The sequence below is a fragment of the Bos javanicus genome, chromosome 10 (genome assembly GCF_032452875.1).
Source record: "Bos javanicus breed banteng chromosome 10, ARS-OSU_banteng_1.0, whole genome shotgun sequence".
NCBI lineage: Eukaryota > Metazoa > Chordata > Mammalia > Artiodactyla > Bovidae > Bos > Bos javanicus.
The window spans coordinates 86,573,795-86,601,617 of NC_083877.1; the positions used below are offsets into that span (position 1 = coordinate 86,573,795).

The window sequence follows — 27,823 nt, forward strand, 5'->3', positions numbered from 1 at the left end:
AGAGTCTTAGCACTGTCGGGTTGTGCTTTCAGGTGTGGGCTTGTTGACAGTCTGTTTCTTGACCCCAGGGACATTGCCTGGTCATTCATTTTCCCTTCCCAAGTCTCTGGCATGGAGTAAGTGTTCAATAAACACTCGCTGAAGTAGCGAATGGGTTCTTACATCTATACACTGTGTGTGAGGGTCCAGCCACTGTGGAGGTGCTCAGGGCTGTGTTTGGACGGCAGCCGTCTGCTCCAGTGCCTTGTCCTTGGGCTCCAGTGCTCTTTTCATGCTCATACAGCTGTTTCTTCCATGTTGTCTGATTATGCTTTCTCAGGAACCTGATTCTTCTTTGTGAAGAAAACAAGAGAGGGTTCTGGCTGTTCAGCTGTGTGCTCAGAATTTTGAAGGTGGGGACAGAGAGGAGGAAGATTTGACTTCATGAGAAATGAACAAGAGACTAAAGGCAGCCAGGTTTGCCTGGGTCTTGGGCTGTCCTACTCATTATGGTGTATTTGATCCGCAGAAAGCTGGGATCTTCCTCTGCTGGGCCTCAGAGGAGGGCAGGGGCACTCTGGGATTAGAGGAGGCCAAAGTACCAGGATGGATCACAGCAGAAGGTTTCTCTATTTATTACAAGTCTCATTACAGAAATATAGCTGACTGGAAGGTCTAAAGACCCTTCCAACCCTGATCCACCTGTAGGCACAAGGACAGGGGCCACACTCACTGGCCGGCCAGCCCTTCTTAAAAGAACTGCTTGTCCCCCAGGTGGTTCAGAGTCTTGGGTCAAGCAGCAGAGAGGAACCCAACCTGGATGGACAACCCCTCAAAGCAGTCCTTGGTGGCAATGCTCTGGGCAAAGTAGCAGCTTGAAGTTTCAGTTTGTGTCTTCCAACCATATCAGTCAACAGTTAAAAATAAAATGCAAAAAGGAGAAGGCTGGAAAAGTAGTGCTGGAAGAGGACGTGGGTGCGGGAAGAGCACACGGTGGGCTTCAGATATATTGGCAATTCCTTGATTTGGACAGATGAACGTCATTCTAAAATGATTCTTTCCGTTTAGTTCAGTTCAGTCGCTCAGTCATGTCCAACTCTTTGTGACCCCATGAACCACAGCACGCCAGGCCTCCCTGTCCATCAACAACTCCCAGAGTCCACTCAAACCCATGTCCGTTGTGTCTGTGATGCCATCCAACCATCTCATCTTCTGTCGTCCCCTTCTCCTCCTGCCCCCAATCTTTCCCAGCATCTGGGTCTTTTCAAATGTGTCAGCTCTTCACATCAGGTGGCTAAAGTCTTGGAGTTTCAGCTTCAACATCAATCCTTCCAATGAACACCCAGGACTGATCTCCTTTAGGATGGACTGGTTGGATATCCTTGCAGTCCAAGGGACTCTCAAGAGTCTTCTCCAACACCACAGTTCAAAAGCATCAATTCTTCAGCGCTCAGCTTTCTTCACACTCCAACTCTCACATCCATACATGACCACTGGAAAAACCATAGCCTTGACTAGACGTACTTTGGTGACAAAGTAATGTCTCTGCTTTTGAATATGCTGTCTAGGTTGGTCATCACTTTCCTTCCAAAGAGTAAGCATCTTTTAATTTCATGGCTGCAATCACCATCTGCAGTGATTTTGGAGCCCAGAAAGCTAAAGTCAGCCACTGTTTCCCCATCTATTTGCCATGAAGTGATGGGACCAGATGCCATAATCTTAGTTTTCTGAATATTGAGTCTTCAGCCAACTTTTTCACTTTCCTCTTTCACTTGCATCAAGAGGCTCTTTAGTTCTTCACTTTCTGCCATAAGGGTGGTGTCATCTGCATATCTGAGGTTATTAATATTTCTCCTGGCAATTTTGATTCCAGCTTGTGCTTCATCCAGCCCAGTGTTTCTCATGATGTACTCTGCATATAAGCTAAATAAGCAGGGTGACAATATACAGCCTTGATGTACTCCTTTTCCTATTTGGAACCAGTCTGTTGTTCCATGTCCAGTTCTAACTGTTGCTTCCTGACCTGCATATAGGTTTCTCAAGAGGCAGGTCAGGTGGTCTGGTATTCCCATCTCTTTCAGAATTTTCCACAATTTATTGTGAACCACACACTCAAAGGCTTTGGCATAGTCAATAAAGCAGAAATAGATGTTTTTCTGGAACTCTCTTGCTTTTTCCATGACCCAGCGGATGTTGGCAATTTGATCTCTGCTTCCTCTGCCTTTTCTAAAACCAGCTTGAACATCAGGAAGTTCACAGTTCACGTATTGCTGAAGCCTGGCTTGGAGAATTTCATTCTTTACATACATTTAAATGGCACTGACTTTCTGTATGCATGTAATATCTTAAAAAAATTTTAATTGAAGAAAAAAAACCCCAAATGTGAAAGGCTGTAAGTGGATGATGGAGCAGAAATGAAACTGAAGAGCATAGAGACAGAAGAGGCGAGCAAAGGCGGGAGATGACATCTTGGACATGGGGATGTTGGCCTCAGTTTCTCTTCTTCTGTCTGGATCCTGGTTCTGCTTCTAGGTGCCGGAGCCCCACTAGCATGCCCAGGATTGAGATACCTTAAATACAGACAGACAAGGTTAGTGGCTGACATAAGCACCGTGCTTGCTTAGATTACTTGTATAAGGCTTCTCCTTAGGGCTGGGACGGCTCCTGTGGGAGTTCCAGGGTCACTCGATGCTTACTTGCCACCATGAGGGGTGCCATGACGCCAATCGTGGGAGCCGCGGTCCCAAATACAAACAACTCACAGAGGAAGTGCCCTAATGCGAGGAAGAAGGTCCAGAGCGTGATGTAGTAGAGCCTACAGGGGAACAGACAGAAATGGGATTGTAGGTACAGTTTGTTCAGTGTGGAGGAAGTAGTCAGACTTGAAACACACAAATTAAAACCCAGGAAATGACTACGGCTAAAGAAAAAGGAGACTTGGTCCCGTGAAAGACCTGGCTGCTGCTGCTATTGCTGCTAAGTCACATCAGTCGTGTCCAGCTCTGTGCGACACCACAGATGGCAGTTGCTAGATCACATCAATTTTATTCACCTCTAGGGCAAAACTGAAGCCTTCAACTGCTAAATTGAGAGGAGAATGACCCAGCCATCCAGAGTGGCTTTGCAAGTCTTAGCAAGGTGGTGAAGCCAGTGATAGCAGAGTCTGGACTATGGCAATCCTAGATAGTGTAGACAATTTTGGATCAATCACACTTATGTATTCTACTTATTCAAACTGGCTTGACTCTAGTCCAAGCCTGCTTTTCAAGTGTCTGGCCAGGGGCTGGTCAGTGCTCATCTGATGGATGCCACTGAATGAAGGGCATGAATGAGGAATGGGTAGCAAGCGCCTTTCTGGGACTTTTAGATGATTTTGCAACATTGGCTGTATCTTAAGATACTCTGCATCTTAACCTAGCAAAATGGTCAGATGGAGGACACAATGACAACCTCACGGGAAGATAACTTGTTCCTCAGTTTTGACAAGGAGGTGGAGAAGACAGAAGTTATAGGAAGATGGACCACTTTGATAGCTGGTATCTTTCTTCTTTAATTACGAAATTTAAAAATTATGAAATACTTCAAACATACAAAAAATCATTCATAATAGAATTTACCCCTATACAACCAATACCCTACTCCATCAAATCTCACTATCTTGACATTTTTGCTTCAGATACCTTTTTCCTAAGAAATAAAATATTACAGATTTCAGTTAAAACTTCCTGAATGTCTTTTTTCTTTCAAGTGAAAGTTGGCTTATTTAGAGAAATACCTATTAAATAGGAAAAATGCAGACTGTTTCAGAAAGTGAGAACAGCTGGGAATTGACTTCAGGTTTCTGGTTAGGGAGGGAATATGATCAGAGAGCATATCAGAAGCACAGGGACAAAAAATCCAGGCTTTACAAAAAAGTTGGAAATGGAAGTCAGCATTTCTGGCTGTCCTGTGTTGGGTGGAGGGGAAATGAATGGGTAAGAGACCTAAAGTTAAGTCTCAGCTGTCTCTGTTCATCCCCAAAGCACAACAAAGAAAAGATATACCCCTTCTACTTGTCAGTAATTCTTCATCATGGTAAAGGTCGTTAAAATGATTATGCAGTCCTTACTCCCTCCCAGTCACCCTGAGAGGAAAAACAGATCCACGAGTCTCATTTTATACATGAAGGGACTGAGATGCAGAGAAGGTCTATAATAAACTTGCTGTTTCAAAGCTATTACCAACAGAAATGAGACCAGAGCCTATTTTCTAATTTTCATTCTTGGGCCTCAGAGTGTTTCCACTAAACCTTGCTGCTTCCAAAAATACATATCAATCTAGAACAAGTAGACCATTGTTTCAGGTTCAAAAGTATGAAAAAATAAAGCTGGAGAGATCACAGTGCTAACAGCCCTCAAATTCCACTTGTCCTAGTCTTCTCAGTTTAAATGAACTGAGTCTCTAATATGCAGATCTATAGAATCAGCAACAAAAATCACTGCTTCCCAGGGCTACTAGGAGGAGACTTCATCAAAGTCATGTGGAAGCATCTGGTATAATAAGAGGGGCTCAATAAGTATCACCATCTCCTCTCTTGCCCAGATGCTGAGAGTCTGGCTAACACACAAGTATTTTGGTATGAAGTTCTTTTGGTGGCCTCACTTGGGGACCTGAGCAAACTTTCCACCTCAGTTGCGGTGATGATTGGTGTTGTAAAGACAGCTCGAGCCCCATCCAGCGGCCAGTTCAGATTACAACACTGTCTAGCCCAGGGGCTGCGACCGCCTGCACCTGTTCCACACTAGTTGTATGACGGAGAATGAAATGGCAACCCACTCCAGCATTCTTGCATAGAGAATCCCGTGGACAGAAGGGCCTGGTGGGCTGCTGTTCATAGGGTCCCACAGAGTCAGACACAACTGAAGCGACTTAGCATGCATGCATTGGATAAGGAAATGGCAACCCACTCCAGTATTCTTGCCTGGTGGGCTACGGTCCATGCGGTCACAAAGAGCTGGACATGAGTGTGCACGCACACATGCACGCAGTCTGTGTGAGCCCTATGAAGAGGCAGAATACAGAGGAGTCCTCGGTTCTCTGTGACCCTCACTTCATGACTCTGTGTAAACAAACAGCTGTTTACTGGTGGGCTCTTGACATCATGGATCCTGATTTCTGTTCATCCCTGCCTCTCAAGGAGGAATGTGAGTATAGGTGCCATGGCCTCTCTAAAAAGAGCAAGCACACTACCTCTTTAGTAGAAGAAAGGCTGACCCGTTAGTACAGAAGTAGAGGGATGTGATGCAGGCTGCTGGATCACACATAACCAGTTTGCTGTGTCCATTTCAAAGAATTGTTAAGCTTTAAAGACCTTCAGGCCTGTTCTGTTTTATAGCCCTGGAAGGAATGGTACCTAGTAATCTTTTATCTTCACATCTTAGGTTACTGTATCAAATCATAGACCATATGATGGAATCATAGTCCATCATAACTGCCTCTTGGCCCTGGGCATTTATTAGAATCAACTGAAGAAATTTCATCAAATTGCCCAGACCTGGATACCATATCAGTTAAATCATACACTCTGGAGACGGGCCCAGGAACCCCTGGTATTTTCTAAAGCCTTGCCTTGTTGATTTTCATGTACTGGCATTGATAAATAAGTCTCCGAGGGAGGACCACAATGGCTCTGCTTAGCACCCATTGCCAACACAGGGAGATGCTGTTCCCTCCTTTACATACGTTTTGTTGTGAATGTCAATGGCGCAGAGGCAGCGAACCACTGATGAGAGCAGTGTCCAGATTCCATAGGTCCGAGCTTGGAGGCCATTCACTGTGCAGCAGAAACAAGCAGGAGTGTTGAGAAGGGTGCGTCAGGGTTCCCTCCAAACTCCTCCAACTTCACTGGAGGAGTCAGAGAGCTGAGCCTGCGATCCCCTTGGCTGGGCAAAGTACAGGCTCTGATGCTGTACGTGCAAACTAGAAGGGATGCAAAGAATTCCGGAAAGAGAACTGGTTCAGCTTCTCTTCCAACGCCTACAGTTGGGCGGGCGAGTTCCAAGAGTAGAAACCCAACAAACAGCCCACTTAGACAGTAACTCCTGGGTTAATGGTTTATGGCTCTGCCTGGAAGCCGCTCTAGTATTGGTGAAGCAAGCGAGTCTGAATCAGGATAAGTGTGGAGGAACACGGTGGTGAGCGGTCTGTCAATACAAGATGCCTAGGAGGTCAGCAGACTTTCAGTGAGGCTGATGCGGGACAGAACACAAAAATACTGAGCAATACTGAGCCTTGTCTAGAGAGTCACACCTGGTCTTTAAGAGACCCAGGTCCCTGGATCTCCTGAATTCAGATCTATATTATGTGAATGAAGCCCTAATGAGGCTAGTTTCCTGTGCGTGTGGGAAGGGAACAAAGTTCCTGTGTTTGCTAGGGCCACTCTGCTCTTGCTAGTTTCATTCTGGCATTGCTGTGACAATATCTTCTCCAGAGAGTATGAATCATAGTCCATCATAACAGTGCTTATTGACCCTGGGCATATATTAGAATCAACTGAAGAAATTTTATCAAATTACCAAGACCCGGATACCAGATCAGTGAAATCGTATACTCTGGAGGTAGGCTGAAACCCCCCTGGTATTTTCTAAAGCCTTGCCTTGTTGATTTTAATGTACTGGCATTGATCTACGGTGAAAAGCAAAGATACTTCCTTTGCTGGTCTCCTGAGCAAGAGAAATTTTAAGGGACAAGACTCACAACCGAAATGTCTTTCAGGATTTTCCTTTAAGGATTTTTGAGCCTTTGGAAAACCAGACAGAAACACCAAATTCATAACCCCAAAGATCTTTAGATGGTAGTCATTTTCAGAAAAATATCCCATATCCCAAACTAATATTTAACGGTTAGTCCTGAAGTGAAGTCGCTCAGTTGTGTCCGCCTCTTTGTGACCTCATGGACTGTAGCCTACTAGGCTCTTTGGTCCATGGGATTTTTGAGGCAAGAATGTTGGAGTGGGTTGCCATTTCCTTCTCCAGGGGATCTTCCCGACCCAGTGATGGAACCCAGGTCTCCTGCATGGTAGGCAGATGCTTTACCATCTGAGCCACCAGGGAAGTCAGTCCTGGAGACCTATATATATTTTTTCTTTTTACACTCTTTATAAAGCATTTTGATAGCTCTTCTGATGGAAAGATAGGAAATTTCTCTATTCTACTTCTATATATCTCACTAAGGGTGAGATATACAAATGGAGTATCTCAGTAATCCTAACCAGAGTAGGCATCAGGTAAAATTCTTCTACTGGATGCTCCAGGGTCCTGGTATCACCAGCAAAGTACCAGGAGGTCCCGAGGGACCTATTTCCGGGCTGTGTGTGCATGCATGCATGCACAAACTAACAAACACACTTCTGCTCAGCTATATGCCCTTCGACAAATCACATAACCCCTGGACTTTTCTGTCTCAACTTTAAATTCAAAGGGCTAGGTGAGATGACCTCTAAAAGCCTGTGAATCTATACAGAGTTGCTGGTCCACTGGAGGACAGCACTGGAGGGTGAAAAGTGGAATTGTTCCACCCACTTTTCCAGGTTCTCTAAGCCTATTATACTTGAGCTTTGTTCAAAGTGAGGCTTAGCCTATTTACTTTCATTTTATACCCAGATGTTGCAGAAAAATGAGCTAGGTCAGAGCCTGAATCTAGGTTACCTATAAATGTGACATAGAATTGTCGCTACTATGAAACGGTGCTGCAGCTCAAGCCACCCCACGTATCAAAGCAGGGAAGTGCAAGCTGAAATGTGCAGCCACTCTCCAGCAGAGAGGCTCAGGACGCTGGGGAAAGCCATCGTGGGCCTGTGGAAGTTCATGTGGGAAACCAACCTGGAGGGATTTTGGATATCTAGTCAGGGTCTGTGTCATGGTTTGAGAAGACCTTGGATGAGTAATTCTCCATATGCAATGTAGGGTATAAACCATACGGCCCATGACCTGATTTCTGAAAGAAGCAACAGGAAAACCTTCATGGTTTCCTCATCAGGTATCAGAGTCATCAGAAGTCTGTCTCCTCACTTGTTCTTGTAATGGTATTTGTATAGACCAGCTGCCAAGGGCAGTGTAAAATGAAGGGAAAGGTATTCAGAGAAGCTTGTGGGCAAAATGGACAATTGTTATCCACCACATCTGTTACTCTAGTAGCTTAGGATCACTAGCTTAGGCAAAATCAGAATCACCTGCCAAGTTTCTAAAAAGAACTTCCTATGACACATCCAGGGGGTGAAAGATTCAATAATTAGGTCTGGAGAGGGAATTGGCCACCTGTGCTTTGTTTGATTTTAGTTTTTCACAGTTATTGTGATGTACAGCCAGGTCTGGGGACCACCATTTAAGCCACTACCACAAAGGATGAGGTGTTTGCTTTCTTACCCAGGTCTGGCTTGCCGGTATAGAGCTTTTCATAGAGAAAGGTGTGGTCTCGGAAGCTCTGTAGTGAGTTCCCTGCAGCTACGATGGATACCATCACCAGCCAGCTTCGTAACATGTTTAGGAATCGGCTCATGGCTCCCCTCCAACCTGAGAGGGCTTTTTGCCTTGGAAACAAAAGCAAAGGGCAGGAGACAATAGATGGTTAATGTGCTTCTACCATAAGCTCTGTAGTTAACCTGTGTCCCATTCATGAGAGCTGTACTAATCCTACTTTGTCAGTGATTTCATAAACTTCTCTCCCAAGTGCCGGAGAATTGTCTATCCCCAGGCACCCTTTATAGGGTTGGCACACTGCCTTTAAATATCTACCTTAAATCAAAGTGTGCTGACCAGAGTAAAAAGACTAAATAATGCAGTGGGTGGAAATGACAAACCCAGTGGGAAAAATGGAAAGAAAGAAACAGAAGATAGGGAGGTGTCCAAACGTCACTACAAAGAAATAAAATGGAATTTAGTGTAAGACTCACAGAAATTGGTCTCAATATTTCATCATACTAATAGTGGTGAGTCAACAGTATACTCTGAAATAAGTAGCACCATGCTTATGTTTGTCTAAGGAATTTCTCCAAAATATTAGCCTAAATCAGTACTCTCTTCTCTTGGCTAGAATTAGTCCCCTGGGATCTTTACTTGTAACCTGGTGTTTCATGTCAACCTTTTGTACTGCAAGTAGCTCAAAGGTGATTGCCTGGCTACTGGTGAGCGATCCTTCCAAGGACAGACAAGCCTTCTATGTCTGAGTGGCATGTATGATTTGAGGGCATTATTAACATGCTTTAACTTTTCTATACTTTGGTTTTCAGGGACATCATGCTTCATAAATTAGGAGAACAATATAAAAGTTACAAATTAATAAATTGTTGTGAGTTCACAAATAGTAAGAAAATTAGATGGAGAAGGAAACAGCAATGTTGGTGTTGGGTTGCAGAAGAATCTACAGTTATTGAGGACTTGTATATGCCATGCACTGTGCCAAGCACCTATCATATATTATCTCATTTAATCCTTAAACAAAGTTGGTAGACACTATTAATATTTCCACTTTATAGATGAGGGATGGCATAGAGATGTTTAGTGACTTGCTTAAGGTTACACAGTCTATAGATGAAAGAGCTCAGATAAAAACCATGGTCTATTGGTCTCTAAGATGTGTCACTGAGCATATTTTGATGAAGTTTCCATTTCTGTGAGAGACAAGTGAGCCATAGCCACCTGTCTTCAAGTGGTATAGAAAATACCATCAGGCTATGTATTTTTTATTTAAAAAACAGAACAAAATGTTCGATCAACCATGGCTGAGCACAGATTTCAATCATCTTGGTTTAAATAAAAACCATGTAGATAAAAATCAAATCATGGAAGTGCTTCTTCTCATCTTTGGTATGTGACCCATGGTTTATCTATTGTCTGGTTAATTTTTTGAACCTTAAGTGGCGATAAATTATCAGGCTTCCTTTGTCACTTTGACAGTAGGCCTTTTGGAATGGTCCTACATTACTCAGCTGAAACAAATATTAAAGTCAGTAATGGCAGAAGTGTGATGCACCAAAAAACACAGCAAGTTCCAGAGATAGAAGGGTCAGTGGATGAACCCCTCAGTGCAAATGGATCACAAAGCTGGATGTTAAAGTCCAGAGAGAATGAAGCTCTAATGGAATCACAAGCAGTTTCAGCATGGGCCAAGACATACACACTCCACTCCCCCCAACATATTGTTTTCTCACCGTGCCTCACCAGGAGCCTTAAGCTCTCAGAGTCAGAAAAGCTGTATGGATGACCTCTCTCTTTGACAGAACTTATGCCCATTTCACAGAAATTCTCAGAAACTCCAGAAGGTAGATGATGAAGACAGAGCCTGAGCACTCTTCCAAACTGCTCTGCCAGTCCCTCAGCACGACTGCCTCAAAGCTTTTGAGGGCCTGTTAGAGTATCCAACGTCTATTCTCAAAATTTACCCAGGCACAAGCCAGCAAAGGTAAGGTGGTTTACTAGAGTCAGGTGAGAGTTTCCTTTTCTGGGCTCACTTTTCAGTAGCTGTGTGACTGTGGGGAAGTAATTTACACTTTACAGCTTAGATTTCCTTACCTGCAAAATGGAGATTAAAATTACCTATTCCAAGAGTTATTATAAGAATTACTTTAGAAAGCAAAGGTTCCTAGTATTGTGCCAGGCTCAGAGTGGCCACTCATTTGTTCATCGATTCACTCGTTCTGTACCTACCAAGCTTCCTTCATTTTCCCAGCTTCGTCTTCTCTTGGTCTCTGAAATCTCTTTTCCCCCTACAAGGTTGCCTCCCGGGTATCTTTCTTCTGTCCCACCTCCACTGCTTCAGGCTGTGCGGATCCTCTCCATTAGAAGCCACACAGACACCCACCTCTCCCCCCCACCCCGCCCAACATTCACCCTACCTGGCGACAGTACTCTCAGCACAGCAGCAGTAGTAGCAGCAGCAAAGGAACTGCCCTAGCACAGCTCCAGACCTGAGTCTACCTGAGCCACTTGTCCCCGCCCCGACTCTCAGCCCGGCTCCGGCATTGGTTTGTTGCGATCAGCCCTCGTTCTGATTGGCTGTTTAGGTTATGCTCGAGCAGGCGATGGGGCGTGAACCGCTTTACTGCCAATCAGCGGTTGCCGATCCGCAAACCTCACTCCCAGCACGCCGCCCTTGCAGTGAACCCTGCTGTTGAGCGCAGCGAAACACTCCAGGTTCGGAGTCAATCTTTTGGGGGCGGAGGGGGAAAGAGCAAGAAAAGTAAGTCAAGACTTCTGTGGGGAGCGGAGCCCTGTGCCCGCTCGGCGCGGCGGTGACGACAATTGTACGCGCCTGAAGCTAAGCGTCCTCCGCGCCGGGGCGCAGGCGCCTGCGCAGTGAGTCCGAGCGGGCGGTTGCTGGTTGGTTGTTGTAGTAACGGGGGAAGCCGCCTTCGGCTGCGGCCTTGAGCCCGGCTGGGGAAGGAGGAGGGAGGTAGGCGCAGAGCGCTGTCCCTGCCTGCCCGCCCCGAGCGATGGGAAGATGAAACAGGTAAACGCCTGCGCCCGCGCTCTCCTCCCCGAAGAGAGGGGCGCCCCGAGTCCGGGCGGGCGCCGACCGCTGCACTTCCCTCTCCCTGTCCGGGACAGCTGTTGGCTTCCGGGCGCGCTGGGCTGAATCGCAGCGGCTGCGGCTCCCCGTGTCCTTTCCGTGGGGAGCATCTGAGGACCTCCCTGGGAAGGGTTGAGCCATGGGTGTATCTGAGAGCCTTATCCCTTTAGGGAGAGGTCACTACTCGGGCAAGTGCCCTCAGTCTTCCGATCGCCCTGTCTGTTACTGCCCAGCTCGCAGCCTAGGACAGGTTGGCATCCCTTCGTCGCTTAGAGGTTTAGTTTCTTTTGTATGAATTTAAGGGACTTCCCAACATTTTGGGAAATACTGAGAAATCCTGTTGGGGATACTCGGTAGAAAGCCTTGAGATTGTTCCATACTGCCCATTTCGCTGAACATGTGTAGGGAATCCTTGTCGGAACTGGCTTTCCTCGCCCCCTGTTTAGATTATCCCATATATTAATGCGGAGAAGGCAATGGCACCCCACTCCAGTACTCTTGCCTGGAAAATCCCATGGACGGAGGAGCCTGGTGGGCTGCAGTCCATGGGGTCGCTAAGAGTCGGACACGACTGAGCGATTTCACTTTCACTTTTCACTTTCATGCATTGGAGAAGGCAACGGCAACCCACTCCAGTGTTCTTACCTTGAGAATCCCAGGGATGGGGGAGCCTGGTGGGCTGTCGTCTATGGGGTCGCACAGAGTCAGAGCGGACACGACTGAAGCAGCTTAGCAACATAGCAACAACATATATTAATGCATAGAAAAATAAGGTTTGGAAAGATTCAATGGTAATCTTTGAGTAATAGGATTATGGTCATTCAAACATTTTCTTATCTGTTATTTCTAGTCCATCCTCAAACATACTATGAAATGTACCTTTTCTCTATTAAAGTATTATAATTAGAAATGGGCTAATTTTAATGTCTATTCGATATTCGGATAATAGTTTGTGGTTTTCAGTAAGGGAGAATAATTTTTGAGAGCGTTTGTAAGGACAGACCCCTCTCCCCTCCGCCCGCCCCCGCTGCTATTTACAACCTTGATTCAGCAGAATATATTCATTTTTTGCTTGTATTTATTTCAGTGGAATCATGATCGTATTTTATCTATACTCCAAAGAAATATTTGGAAGGATCTTAAAAGTTGTGTTTTTCATTTTAGCTCATGTCGGGTTTTGCTATCAAGGAACCTACGTTTTAGGTAATCAGCCGCATACCTCAGATTTTCCTAAAAGTTAAGTAACCCTATCATTTTGGTGCACATTAGATTTAGTATGTAACTACTACATACTACATAGTATGTAACTTTCTTACATACTACATTTAATATGTAAGAAACACAGGAAACTTAATAGCCTCTCTTCAAATACACAGAGGACAGACAAAAAAAAATCTTGATCATTGTGCCATATGTGAGGCACTGTGAAAAAAGGTAAGTTTCTAGAGGCTGGACCCTATTTACATAAATATCTGTTTTAGTTACATAAAAGATCGCCGTTAATAATGAACATAAAGACAGCTGGGTTATGTTTCAGATCCTTTGTCTCTCTTGCAGGAATCTGTGCCACCCAAATTGTTTGATCCAGTGAATGTGCAAGGAAAGGTCTCTGAGGCCCCCGTCTGCTGACTGCATGACAAACTCTAAAGGAAATGCCAGTTGTGATGGCCCGGGACCTGGAGGAAACAGCATCATCCTCAGAGGATGAGGAGGTGGTAAGCCAGGAGTAAGTAATAGCAAGCCTGCTTTTGACCCTTTGCCTTCAGGTTGGAAGATAGTTCTCTTTTATTTTACTCCTCTCCTCTTTTACCAATATCCTTCCTTTGGTGTTATCTGACTCTGGTTTTAGTCTCCATACATGGTCTAGTTTGGGATCTTTTTGTGGGGACCATCAGCTATCTGAAATGAGATAAGGCTCTGTTTCTGGCGTCATGAGTGAACATCAGCCCTAGATGGTACAGGTAATAGCTCTTAATCAACTCTTGATCAGAGCTCCTTACATAGGAGATTTTGAAATTTTTAGATACCTAAGAAAAATAGGTCTCCCAGCACTGTGACATTGGTTATTTTCTCCAAAGCCTTTAGGATGATAGAGTGATGATAATAAGTTATTTGAATAAGTGTGGGACAGGCCATTAGAATTCTGAGGCCTGCACTGTCCATGGCTTTCTCAAGTTCTTTTAGATAAGAGTTAAGTTTCTTCATTGCTGGGTTCTCACAAGAATATAAATGAAGACAGTGCTAAGTGTAGCTGCTATAGGTGATGGTAAGGGCTTTAACTGCTGTATCCCATTTAACAATAACATCTGAAGATTTTATTATTCCCATTTAACTAAGCTCAGCCCCATACATGTCAAAGAACTTCCTTAGGGATGCATAGAGATTAAGTGATAGGTTGAGATTTAGACCTAGATTTCCATGATTTTGCAACTCTTAGATATTTTGCCTCCTTTAATATTATTACATGACATAGACAGCAAAGAGAGAATCTGGCTTAAAGATAAGGTTAGTTTTTAAGATTCTGTGTAAGTCCACTAGGATTCATGTGCTATGTCATTTGAAAAGTGGAGATAATTTCTGCCAGGCTAAATCGAGTAGAATGGTTAGTTCAGTCGCTCAGTCGTGTCCGACTCTTTGTGACCCCATGAATGGCAGCATGCCAGGCCTCCTTGTCCATCACCAGCTCCCCCAGTTCACCTAAACTCATGTCCATCGAGTTGGTGATGCCATCCAACCATGTCATCCTCTGTCATCCCCTTCTCCTGCCCCCGATCTCTCCCAGCATCAGAGTCTTTTCCAATGAGTCAACTCTTTGCATGAGGTGGCCAAAGTACTGGAGTTTCAGCTTTAGCATCAGTCCTTCCAAAGAACACCCAGGACTGATCTCCTTTAGAATGCACTGGTTGGATCTCCTTGCAGTCCAAGGGACTCTCAAGAGTCTTCTCCAACACAGTTCAAAAGCATCAATTCTTCGGCGCTCAGCTTTCTTCACAGTCCAACTCTCACAGCCATACCTGACCACTGGAAAAACCATAGCCTTGACTAAACGGACCTTTGTTGGAAAATCAAAGTACCTTTAAATTATAAAGTGCCATACAAGTGATAAAGCATTATTCCTGCTGGATTTAATATTGATTTTAAAGTATATTTCTTATAATCCAGCAGAAGGTTATATTATTTAATTAGAAAAAAATTATTGAAGCATTAGTAAAGCTTTGGGGAAAGGCTTTTCATCACTGTTAGGTCATAGAAAATAATAAGAGATTTGTTATTATTAATGTATTTGGGTCATTCTCATTCAGGATAATTAAATGGATAATTTCCTCTGGGCACTTTGCCATCTTGTGACTTTTTCTGTGTGCTGCCTCTTAGCCGTTTCTCCACATTTTTAACTTCTTCTGCAGGCATCCGTCTTTCTGATTCAAGATCTTCTTTTAACTTTTACTTCATGACTGTCCTTTTTATTAGTGGGCTTATAGGTTGGGCCCAACAAGTATCAGATTGGATTGTATAAAATTGCTATTTAGGTAAGTCAAACACAGTCAGAATATTGAGAGCTTTAGATGCTCAACATGATTTCAGTTTATTTTAGATGACTCAGACTAATTTTATTCTAGTAGGTGCTCAATAAATATTTGCTGCCCGAATGACTAACTTAATGAATGAATATATGGCATGTTTGTTAATGTATTTAGCAAGATCATTCATTTAGAAGGTAAAACCTAAATTTTGCTTTCTAAAGACAGCGACATGAGGACTGTTTTTAGTTTGCATAAGCTCCCTGTCCTTGGGTTGTGTCTGATTAACACTTGTAAGTGGAGGATACAAAGGGATATCATAGATACCTAGACCACCACTGGGAGCCTTCACCATTTGGTAACTGAATGACTGCTTGAGGGTAGAAGCTTGCCAGATGTGGTCCATCCTCATTATACCAGATGAAAAGACTGTAATCACAGGGGATCTAGTGGCAGTTTTAGTAACTGCCATAACTTGGAAGTAGTGATAAATGTCAATGTTATTTTGAGATGTCTGCAACAAATGTCATATGGTACAAAAAAGCTATCATTTCAGATGGAGTCGAAGGGGCAGGTAATGCTAGTAGTACTGTGGTTTGTTGCCTATATTCACAATTGAGAAATGCTAAATTTCTAGTAGAAGTTAGTGAAAATACAGGTGTAATCCCACCCCACCTCACCCCAGTTCAAATTGATGGACATTTGCTCCTCTTACTTTTAAACTCCTACTGTTGAGTTTTGATTATTAATGTTCCATCAGCTCATGTCTATGAAACACTTGTTTTATACTTTAGGAATCTTAAAGTCAATCTTGTTCACACTTGGAGGAACATGCTTACATTTCTAAAGTTTTGCAAGTTCAAAGGTCTTAAATCATCTAGGATGTTGGCTTGATCCCAAGATGTCTCTCCATGGACATCTGCTAGATCTGCTCAGATCCCCAGGCTGTATTAAAGTATTCATGCTTTGCAATCCTGGACATTAGAGCTAGAAACTGTCCAGGCATCCTTGTTTTGGACGACATTCTTTGCAATAGTAAATGTAAAGGGGCTCTTTTTCTATATTTTCCTTGGGGATCCCAAATTATAAATTTATACATATAAATGTGGAAATGTTCATTTGGTATATAGGTTCTTTAGTCCTTAAAAAATATCTAATTCTGATTGTAAAAGCTGGCTTTACATCAGTTAAAAAGATCTTCAACAAATGATGGGCTTCCCTCATAGCTCAGTTGGTAAAGAATCTGCCTGCAATGCGGGAAATCTGGATTTGATTCCTGGATTGGGAAGATCCCATGGAGAAGGGAAAGGCTACACACTCCAATATTCTGGCCTGGAGAATTCCATAGACTGTATAGTCCTTGAGGTCGCAAAGATTCAGACATGACTGAGCAGCTTTCATTTTCAACAAATGATTATACAGCGAGTGCTACAGTTCAGAGAAATACATCTCTGTGGGCTGCAGGAGCTGGGGAAGGCTCCAGGGAGATGCTGAGATGAGCTGGGCTATAGAGAGTGGGATTAGGTGAACAGAGAAAGTGGGGAAGGCATTTCCAGCACAGACATTGGGATGAATGAGGCTTAGAGGCTTTGAGTTATGTAGGCTGGATCCCAAGAGTGAATAATATCTATTCCTCATGAAATAACTGTTTAAAAACCAAAATGTTCTTAGGCTTTCAATAAAGTAAGCCATAAAACTAGTCTACTTTGGTTACTAATCCAAGTTTTTTGTTCTTTCATGTGTGTAAAAGTGTAATTTCTTAATATGTCCTGGTTTCTGGTGTAAATGAATATTTAAAGTCCCAATTTTCAGTTTCCTGATCACTTTGAATCTTTTCCCTTTAGCGCCAACTGGTGGGAACGTGCTTTTAGTGACAGTGCAGCGCCTGCCTTAAGTATTTTTAGTTTGACCTTCCTGAATTAACAATTCATCTGCTACCTGTTTTCTCTTTTCAGAGGTTGTAAATGAAAAGATTCTCTGTCAGGGATGTGACTTTCTACAGACAGTATGATTCAGGCCTTGGCTCTTGTTAGCTGTGTGTGCTTATTGTGTTCCTGACTCTTGTCAAACATTTTTACCTTTTATCAGTAATGCATCATTTGTAGGTGCTAAGGCAGATTGGTGCCAGTTTGCAGTTAGAGGTGGATTGACAAGGAAGTTTAGTCCATTTCCAAAGTTTCTTCTAAAGCTTGATAGCTCAACCTGCTTATTTTTACCTCTGTCCTCTGACTTAGATGTGTAGCGGGAGAAAAAAAAAAAAAACATTGAAAGGGATCATAGGAATTATCTGGTCCCTTTTACAGGTGTTTAAGATGGTACTGTGCTTAGTCGCTGAGTCGTGTCTTACTCTTCGTGACCCTATGGACTGTAGTACAGCAAATTCCTCTGTCCGTGGGATTCTCCAGACAAGAATATTGGGGTGGGTTGCCATTTCCTCCTCCAGGGGATCTTCCCAACCCAGGGATCAAACTCAGGTCTCCCACATTGCATGCGGACTCTTTACCATCTGAGCCACCAGGGATGTTGATTAAGATGGAAAAGAAAGCAAATCACACACACAGATACACACACAAATCCTTCTTGCACCCTGTAAACACCATTTCTCTCAAATGGTCACTGTCACCCAAGTCAAATTGCAGCAACATTAAACATGCACTTTCCATTTCTAGAAAACAGGGAATGAACTAGGTGTAGCAGTCTCTGCTTTCTTCACTAAATCTCTTGGCAACTCATCCTAAGTGTAAAGCTGCCTCACTTCTGAGAATGGTAGCCTGGCAGCCTATACATTCAAAGCGTGGATCTGTTTCAACCTGTGTTGGGAGTGTCTAACTTGGCCCTGAGGTTTGTGGTATGGCTTTTTTAAGGGGTGTGGTCATGTGAGTTTTTGAGAGCAGCCTGAATCTTTGGATTAATGATAATAATAATAATAAATGGATCTTATTCCATACAAGATACTGATTAATTTCAATTCCTCAGGGGTTCAGTTTAAGATGTCTATGCAAAATATCACTGAAATGGGATTATGGAGATGGAAGAGTGGAAAGAACACAGACACTTGGGTCAGATGCCTGTTCCCTTGCACAACCAGCTGTATGACTCTGAGGAAATTACATAACCTCTCGGAGACACCTTTTCTTCGATTCTAAGTACTGGCAAGAGGATTACATGAGATAATTTGATAGCTCTTAGTGTAATTCTTGACACATAAGAGGGATCCAGGCCATTTCTTTCCTTTCCTGCCTCCCTGCACTAAGGCAGTTGAAGATTTTTCTAATCTGTGAATAAATACACATTTGAGATTGATTTAACAGAGATTTCTGGAAGGTAAGAGAAAGTTAGAGGTCCTCTTCTGGAAGAAAATATTGTTCCATTTAGTATAGGCTTGCTTTCAAACATATAGTCTTAATTGGAATACTTGTATTTCTTTAGGTTTCCTAGCTCAGACTGTTAGGATGGGTCCTCAAATTGGCTTAAAAAGGGGCTATACGGTGTAAAAGGGGTATGTCAGTTATTGTGATTATTTTAGTTTTTAGTTAGGATTCTTATCTGTCCTGGGGACTAAGACATAAATTGTCCTAAATAATAAATGGAGTGTGTTAACTCATATTTAGGAAGGACTTGATTCTGTACCTGCACGTTTGCCACGCAGGGTCTCATCTCTCTCATTCAGCCAGGCTCCCCCTGACTTTCTCCTTTGCTCACAGTGACAACTGCACTTCCAGACCTCATTCTCTGACACCATCAAGGGGAGGAGGCCATCTCTCTACAGCTGCTGCAGAAGGGGAAGAAAGCATCGCTCTCCTAGAGGGCCATACTGTCTCCTAACACACTGTCTCCAGCTGTTTCATGTCCTCATCCCTGAACCAGTAACTGTAACTAGGGTGTGGAAAACCCTGATTGGCTGACGTCAATCAAGGCCTGTCCCTGCCCCAGGGATGGAGTTCATCTGGAACAGACCACGTGATTGAGAATGGGAGAGAACTGGTTTCCCGTAGCGCTTTTGGAATGCTTGTTCCAGAAGAAGGGGAAAGTTGCTAAGCAGCCAACCCCGGTGATCTGCTTCAATTGTCAATTCAGATTTTGAGCTGTGAATTAATAAAGCCTTCTGTTACGGTTGTAGAGATCATCCATGCATCATGTGGACTGGAGGCTGCAGGAGAATTCCAGTTTTGGTATTCCATGCTGAGGCTATTCTGACAAAGGACAACAATATTCGAGTAATTGGAGGTAGGTATGATTTTCCCCAGAGAGGGCAGGGCTGGTCATGGCCCTGATAACCTCGCCTTGGAGAAAGTGATAACCACATTAAGGGAAAGGGCCTTGGTCAGGAGAAGACTCTCATGATGTTTTATACTTGAAAGGATTATTTATGATTCCTTAAATTGTTTTCTGCATATTAAATTTTTTTCCTTGTTTTTTGTTTTTAGAGTTATGTGTACAAGTGTTTATTTATGTTTTTTTTTCTTTAGAGATCATTGACATACAGCACTGTAGAAAGTTTAAGGTGTGTGGCATGGTGGTTTAACTTACATGTATCGTGAAATGATTATCACACAAAGTTTAGTGATAATTGTTTTCTTCAATTATGGTAAAATACACATAACAAAATTATTGTTTTCATCGTTTCAGTGGACAACTCAGCGGCATTTGGTACATTCGTAGTATTGTGCTGCCATCATCATTTACTAATTCTAGAACATTTTCATCTAAAAGTAAACTCAGTGTCCATTGAACAGTCATTGCACAACCCCCTCATCCCAGCTCCTGGAAACCACTGGTTTTTCTGCCTCCATGCTGTTACCTAGTCTGGATATTTCTTATAAATGGTCCCACACAACATGTAGCCTCTTGTGTATGGCATCTTACACTTAGCATAATATTTTCAGGGTTCATCCATGTTGTAGCATATATCAGTACTTCATTCTTTTTGTGGCTGAATGATATTCCATTGTACAGACATGCCAGATTTTGTTTATCCATTCATCAGTTGATGGATAAACATGAAAGTAAAAGTCGCTCAGTTGTGTCCAACTCTTTGCAACCCTGTGGACTGTACGGTCCATGGAATTCTCCAGACCAGAATACTAGCATGGGTAACCTTTCCCTTCTCCAGGGGATCTTCCCAACCCAGGGATCAAACCCCGGTCTTCTGCATTGCAAGTGGATTCTTTACCAGCTGAGCCACAAGTGAAGCCCAAATAATATTCCGTTGTGCAGATACACCACATTTTGTTTATCCGTTCATCAGTTGACGGATAAATGTTTCCATCTTTTGACTCTTGTAAATAGTGCTACTGTGAACATTCATGTACAATCTTTTGTTTGTTTTCAGTTCTCTTGGGTATATACCTAGGAATGGAATTGCTAGGTTGGATGGTAATTCTGTGATTAACTTATTAAAGAACTGCCAAAGGATTTTTCACAGTGACTGTACAATTTTACATTCCCACCAGCAATGGTGTGAAATGGTATCTTATTGTGGTTATGATTTGCATTTCCCTATTACTGTCATTGAGCATCTTTTCATGTCCCCTTTGGCCATTTACATGTGTTCTTTGGAGAAATGTCTATCAAGGTTTTTGCCTATTTTCTAATTGGGTTGCTTGTCTTTTTGTTGTTTAGTTGTAAGAGTTCTTTACACATTCCGGATACTAGAACCTTATCAGAAAAATGATTTCCAAATATTTTTTCCTGTTCTGTAGTTTGTCTTTTCATGCTCTTGATAGTTTTCTTTCGTGGCAAAAGTTTTTCATTTTGATGATGTTCCGTTTATCTACTTTTTCTTTGATTGCTTATACTTTTGGTGTCGTATCTAAGAAATCATCGCCTAACCCAAAGTCATGATCCCTATGTTTTCTTCTAAGAGTTTTATAGTTTAAGCTCTTACATTTAGAGCTAAGCAGTCTTTTGATGCATTTTGAGTTAACTTTTTTGCATACTGTGAGATAAGGGTCCAACCTTCATTCTTTTATGTGTGGATAATCCCCCACATGGGTAGTTGAAGAGACTGTTCTTTCCTTGTTGAATAATCTTGGGACTATTGTTGAAAATCAATTGACTATTGAACGTATGGGTTTATTTCTGGACTCTTAATATTCTGTCATTCTGTATGTTTATCCTTATACCAGTGCCATGTTATTTTTCTGACTGTATCTTTGAGCTAAGTTTTGAAACTGGGAAATGTGAGTCCTCTAAGTTTGTTCTTCTTTTTTAAGTTTTGTGTTTTTTTTTGCTACTCAGGGTCCATTGCAATTCCATGATTTTGGGACCAGCTTTTTCATTTCTGCAAGAAAGGCTGTTTAGATTTTGGTAGGGAGTACATTGAATCTGTAAATTGCTGTTGGAAGTGTTGCCATCTTACGTTTAAGTCTTCTAGTCCATGAGCATGGGATGTCTTCCTATTTATTTAGGTCTTCTTTAGTTTCTTTAGCAATGTTTTACAGTTTTTAGTGTGCACGTCTTATAGCTCCTTGGTAAACATTATTCCTCAGTATTTTATTCCTTCTGATGCTCTTATAAATGGAATTGTTTTCTTAATTTCATTTTTGAGTTGTTCATTGTCAGTGTATAAAATACTATGAATTTTTGTATACTGATCTTATGCTGAACTCATTTATTAGCTCTGATACTGTGTGTGTGTGTATTCTTTAGGATTATTTCTGTGTAAGATCATGTGATCAGTAAATGGAGATTTATCAATCCCTCCGTCCCTCCCTCCTTCCCTTCCTTCCTTACCTGGCTAGAACTTCCAGTACAGTGTTGAATAGAAGTCATGAAAATGGGCATCTTTGTCTTATTCCTAATCTTACAGGGAAAGCTTTCAGTCTTTTACCATTCAGTTTGATGTTAGCTCCAGGGTTTCATAAATGCCCTCTATCATGTTGAAGAAGTTCCCTTCTATTCCTTAGTTGAGTGTTGTCTTCATACAACACTATTGGATTTTGTCAAATGCCTTTTCTACATCAATCAAGATGATTCTATGTCTTTTTTCCTTCATTTTATGAATGTGGTATGTTATGTTGATTGACTTTTGTATACCGAACCAGCCTTGCATTCCTAAGCTAAATCTCACTTGGGCATAGTATATAGTCCTTTTAATATGCTGCTGGATTTGGTTTGCTAGTATTTTATTGAGGATGTTTGCATCTATATTCATAAGGAATATTGTTTTCTGGTTTTCTCTTAATGCCTTTATCTAGCTTTGGTATCAGGGTAATGCTGGGCTCACAGAATGGGCTCCTTCCTCTTTGAAAGAGTTTGAAAAAGATTGGCTTTAAATGGTCATGCCTCATTGGTAAAGAGTTCCAGTTGGTAAATAATCTACCTGCAATGAAGGAGACCTGGGTTCAATTCCTGGGTCAGGAAGATCCCCTGGAGAAGGAAATGGCAACCCACTCCATTATTCTTGCCTGGAGAATCCCATGGACAAAGGAGCCTGGCAGTCTACAGTCCGTGGGGTTGAAAGAGTTGGACACTACTTAGTGACTAAATCACCACCACAGTTCTTTAAATGTTTGATAGAATTCACCAGTGAAGCATTTAGTCCTGGGCTTTTCTTTGTTGACAGGTTTTTGATCACTGGTTCAACCTCTACTTGTCTGTTCTGTTTCTTATTGAGTCTGTTTTGGTAATCTGTGTGTTTCTCTGGGCTTTTTGCACATTTTATTTAGTTTATGTAATTTTGTTTGCATATAGTTGTTTTAGTGTTCTTTTGTAATCCTTTTTGTTTCTGTTATACAGTAGTAATATCCACCCTTCATTTCTGATTTTAGTGATTTGAATCTTTTCTTTTACGTCATTCTAACTAAAAGTTTGTCCACTTGGAGAATCATTTTAAAGAGTTAGCTTTTTATTTTGCTTATTTTTGCTATTGTTTTTCTATTATTGTTTGTTGCTTAGTCACTAAGTCATATCTGACTCTTTGCTACCCCATGGACTATAACACGCCAGGCTCCCCGTCCTTCACTGTCTCCTGGAGTTTGCTCAGATTCATGTTCAATGAATCATTGAGTCAGTGATGCTATTTAACCATCTTATCCTCTGCCACCCCCTCTCCTTTTGCATTCAATCTTTCCCAACTTCAGGGTCTTTTCCAGTCAATCAGCTTTTTGTATCAGGCAGCCAAAGTATTGGAGCTTCAGCTTCAGCATCAGTCCTTCCAATGAATATCAGTCCTTCCTTTATGATCGACTGGTTTGATCTCCTTGTAGTCCGAGGGACTCTCAAAAGAGTCTACTCCAGCAGCACAATTAGAAAGCATCAGTTCTTTGGCACTCAACCTTCTTTATGGTTGAACTCTCACATCCATACATGACTACTAGAAAAACCATAGTCTTTATTTCATTTACCTTCACTCATCTTTGATTTTAAGCAGTGCTCTGAATCCTGGTCTTAGCCTGTAGCTGTCTGCAAAGGTCACATCCCACACATCTGAACTTTTGTTGTGTGATATAGTGGAAAGCATCTTTACATGGGTTCTGAGTCAATACTTCAGATCCCAGCTTTGGCATTTACTAGTTGTGAATCTTGTGCAATCACTTACAGTCTCTCAATCCATTTCATTATTAGTGAAATGGAGATAATAGCTACCTTGCAGGCATTGTGAGAATGCGATCACGTTATGTTTAGCACATAGTAGGCACTCAAAATCTGTGCTGCTTACTCTATTTGTTGAACAAGATCTCCTCTACTGTGAGTGACTCTAACGTCTGTCCTTGCCCCACAGTAAGCCAGAGTTCAGAGGAGGATTAGCACCTGCTTCTGGGATTTGAATTTTCCTCCCTCCCCAAGGGTCCTGGCATTCTAATCCCTTCAGCGAGTTGCTAGGTTACCACTTAAAGGCACGTGATTCATTCATGTTCACAGAAGTTGAAGTCACTGAAGATTTACTAACGTTTGTTGAGAATCTCCCTCTAAATATGGTTAGAGTCAAAACATCAAAGGTAGGTTAAAAACAGCAGAAGTAAATAATCCTTCCCTCAAACATGTTTCTTTTTGGTTTGCTTGTCACACAAATGAATCCATGTATTCTGTAGCAATAGTCAGACCCTTCTTTTCTAGAATACCTAACATTTATTGGACATTAGCATCCATTGATGTAATCATGCCATTATTCAAGCAGTCACAATTTTCTAGAACCTATAAGTTTTTAGATTTTTTTCCTATGTTTTAAAAAAAGCCACTAAACTTGTTTTGTCAAACATTGTTTTTGAATTTTGTATATATTCCTAATTCCTTGAGGTTTAATAATTTTCTTCACCTTCCTTTATGAAAAGACCAATTTGAATGAGTTTTATTAGTTGCTTCCTGAGATTTCTGGGTTGCTAAACACTCTTGGTCTGTTGGTGTTTTTTTTTTTTCCCTCTGTCTTAAAATATAGCTGACATAGATCTGCTCAAATAGTAATCCTGGGTTAAATCCCCTTGAGAAGTGTATCTGGGGCATTAGTTATCTCCTGTTGATCTTAGAGTGTGAGATTCCAACCTTGTTTTTTTCTGTTATTAAATGTTTCATTGAATTCACTGTTAATATTTTTCATACAATAAGATTTCATATGCTTTATTTGTGAAATATTCCAGGAATATGTTTTTACTCACCATATCCATGTTTTTCCCAAAATTACATGCTTTGAATATTTAAGTGGAATTGCATTTTAGAGGCAACAGATATTTTCCCTTTAAAGTAATCTTTTCCTGGAATGAAGCATTTTGTGTTCTGTCCCTGAATGTGTCATTTTCATCAGTTTGCATTTGTGTAGACTAGCACTGTCCAACAGAAATGTGGTGTAATTCTTCAGTAGCTTTATTAAAAAAAAAAAAAAAGGCAGAAACAGGTGGAATTAACTTTAATAACGTATTTTATTTAATCTGAAATATCATTTTCACATTTGCTCAGTATAAGAAAATTGTGACGATATTTCACATCCAGGGTGTATTTTGCACTTTTAGTACATCGCCATGTGGTACAGTTTTCACTGGAAGCATTTGGTCTGTGTTTAGATTTCATAAATGTTATAGTTTGAAATTATAGTAAATTCCTATGCTCAAGTTGTTCCAAATAAGTTTTCCAACTTGTACTGAGACCAAATTGAGTATGAGTTTTAAAATTAAAAATTAATTAAAGTTAAATAAGATGAAAAATTCAATTCCTGTGTCACACTAGTCACCCTTGCGGTGCTCAAGTTACATGTGGCTAGTGACTGCCAGAGTCAACAGTCCAGGTAAGGACCTAGTCTTCTGACAGGGAGGCAAAAATACACTGTGTTGCCATTGAAAGGGTTATTCTTGAATTCTAAAGTAATTTTTAAAAATGTTAGTTTTATCTTCCTTCTAGTTCCACAAACTCCTTAGGGCACGTCACTAGGTGCTTCTGAGCCGGCAGTTAGATTATAGGTTCCTTGTTTGTCTTTGCTGTGCTGCAGTTCGTTCTGGGACTTGCCGGTTGTCCTAGTCCTTCAGATTGTCTTTTGGGATGCATGTGAGTGGTTGACGAGACAGTTCTACAGTCTCATAGTAGAATTGATGCGATGTGTGTTAGAGTCTTAGGTGTTGGACATTTGGCAGTTTGCTCGCCCTGCCTCTTGTTTTTATATGGAAGAAAACATGGCTGAGGTCGTTGTGACTTGAGCAGTTGGTAGATTCAGTTTAGAGTTGCAGTTCTCCACTGGATTCTGTCTGGGGAGAGGGAGCCCAGGCTTATCAGGTATTGCTCTTTTATTTATTTATTTTTGGCTGCACTGGGTGTTCATTGCTGCTTGCTGCTGCTGCTAAGTCACTTCAGTCGTGTCCAACTCTGTGTGACCCCATAGACAGCAGCCCACCAGGCTCCCCCGTCCTTGGGATTCTCCAGGTGAGAACACTGGACTGGGTTGCCATTTCCTTCTCCAAAGCATGAAAGTGAAAAGTGAAAGTGAAGTTGCTCAGTCGTGTCTGACTCTTAGCGACCCCATGGACTGCAGCCTACTAGGCTCCTCAGTCCATGGGATTTTCCAGGCAAGAGTACTGGAGTGGGTTGCCGTTGCCTTCTCCCATTGCTGCTTGGGCTTTCTCTAGTTTCGGTGAGTGGGGGCTGCTCTCTAGTTGCGGTGTGCGGGCTTCTCATTGTGGTGGCTTCTAGTTGCAGAGCACGGGCCCTAGGGGATGGGCTTCAGTAGTTGTGATTCATGGGTTTAGTTGTTCTGTGGCCTGTGGGATCTTCCTGGACCAGGGATCAAACTGATGTCCCCTGCATTGCAAGGCAGACTCTTAACTATTGGGCCACCAAGGAAGCCCCAGATATTTCAGAAGAAGCCCAAGTGTATAATTTACTATGTATTCTGTGTATCAGTATATATATTTGTAGCTATTTTGCAGTGTGGTTTTTCTTTTTTCCACTATACAAAATTTTTTCCTATGTATCAGCAAACTTTTTTCTTTTTCTTTTTTTGGCTACACCTTGTGGTTTGTGGGATCTTAGTTTCCCATCCAGGGATTGAACACAGAGTGAAAGCCTCAAGTTCTAGCCACTGGACTGTCAGGAAATTCCCTTATCAGCAAGCTTTCTTATTCTAAAAGCTCAACATGTATTAACTGATTCAATGCTTTTAGCTACCCTGTGAGATAAGTTCCTTTGTTATCAACCTCATTTTATAGGTGAGGAAATTGAGCATAGTGAAATTACATAACTTATTTAAGATGACAGGCAGGAAGTAGCAGAGCCAGAAGTTGAACCTTGGCAGTTGACTCCAGAGATACTGTTTTTCCAAACACCTTACTGATCATCTTCCCTGTGGCCTGGGGCAGGCACTGTAGAGCAGGCGAGAATCAAGTGCAGTCCTGGTCCCCAGCAGTTGATGTGTGCTTAGTCACTCAGTCGTGTCCAGCTCTTGCGACCCAATGGACTGTAGCCTGCCAGGCTCCTCTGTCCATGGGGATTTTCCAGGCCAGAATACTGGAGTGGGTAGCCTTTCCCTTCTCCAGGAGATCTTCCCATTTTCCCAACCCAGGGATCGAACCCGAGTCTCCCACATTGCAGGAGATTCTTTACCATCTGAACCACTGGAGAAGCCCAAGAATACTGCAGTGGGTAGCCTAACCCTTCTCCAGGGGATCTTCCCGACCCAGGAATCGAACCAGGGTCTTTTGCATTGCAGGCAGATTCTGAGGCTTGGGCTTTTTACATGTAAAACTGGGCATGTCAGTGATCAGTTACTATAATGAAAAAGACCTGGTTTTCTTTCATTTTTCTGAACATTTTATTTAAAAAAATAAAACCTCCCACGTTATGAGAATAGTACAGTGAATTCATGTATACTGTTTCCCTAGTTTCATAATTATTAACATTATTATTAGCATTTTGTCATGTTTGCTTCTCTCTCTCTTTCTGCCTCTGAACCATTTGAGAATTAGTTCAAGTACATCACACCTAAATACCTTATTCAACATGTTTATCCTCAGAACAAGGGATCCTCTCTATAACCAGAGTACATTGATAACCCTCAGGAAATCTGCCATTGCTGAAACTCTCTTATCTAATATATAGTCTCCACCCAGATTTTCTTATTGTTCCAATTTTGTCCTTTATCTTGCCCCCCCCCCCCCCGCCTCCCAATTGAGTATCCAATCAGAGGTTGCATATTGTTGTCATATTTCTTGAGTCTCCTTTATTATCTACATCCATTTAGTGGATTTTTTTTTTTTTTGTCTTTCATAGCATGGACATTTGTAAAGATTCCAGACTAGTTGCTTTGTGGATGTCCTTAAGTTTGGGCTTGTCAGATTGATTTCACATATTTAGATTCAGGT

At 42.0% G+C, this 27,823-nt stretch overlaps 2 protein-coding genes across 25 annotated transcripts in view; one reads left to right on the top strand and one right to left on the bottom strand.

Annotated features, from left to right (window-relative positions):
• Positions 1–590: 590 nt before the first annotated feature.
• Positions 591–10,933, bottom strand: LOC133255001 (ergosterol biosynthetic protein 28 homolog). The gene is made up of 5 exons (XM_061429536.1): positions 10,850–10,933; positions 8,382–8,545; positions 5,701–5,791; positions 2,676–2,794; positions 591–2,549 (listed from the first exon to the last, which is right to left on the bottom strand). The coding sequence occupies exons 2-5, from the start codon at positions 8,512–8,514 to the stop codon at positions 2,470–2,472; spliced, it is 423 nt and encodes a 140-aa protein (XP_061285520.1). The 5' UTR covers positions 8,515–8,545; positions 10,850–10,933; the 3' UTR covers positions 591–2,469.
• A 125-nt stretch (positions 10,934–11,058) lies between these two features.
• Positions 11,059–27,823, top strand: part of TTLL5 (tubulin tyrosine ligase like 5) — a 318,832-nt gene continuing 302,067 nt past the window's right edge. For 21 of the 24 annotated variants that reach the window (XM_061429504.1, XM_061429516.1, XM_061429507.1 and 18 more), the window contains exons 1-3: positions 11,374–11,463; positions 13,081–13,249; positions 19,162–19,268. In XM_061429504.1, coding sequence (XP_061285488.1) covers positions 13,176–13,249; positions 19,162–19,268 — 181 coding nt within the window. In that variant the 5' untranslated portion in view covers positions 11,374–11,463; positions 13,081–13,175. Of the gene's footprint in view, positions 11,148–11,221; positions 11,310–11,373; positions 11,464–13,080; positions 13,250–19,161; positions 19,269–27,823 lie in introns of those variants that run through there. The other 3 variants (XM_061429505.1, XM_061429521.1, XM_061429506.1) reach the window with 2 other exon arrangements.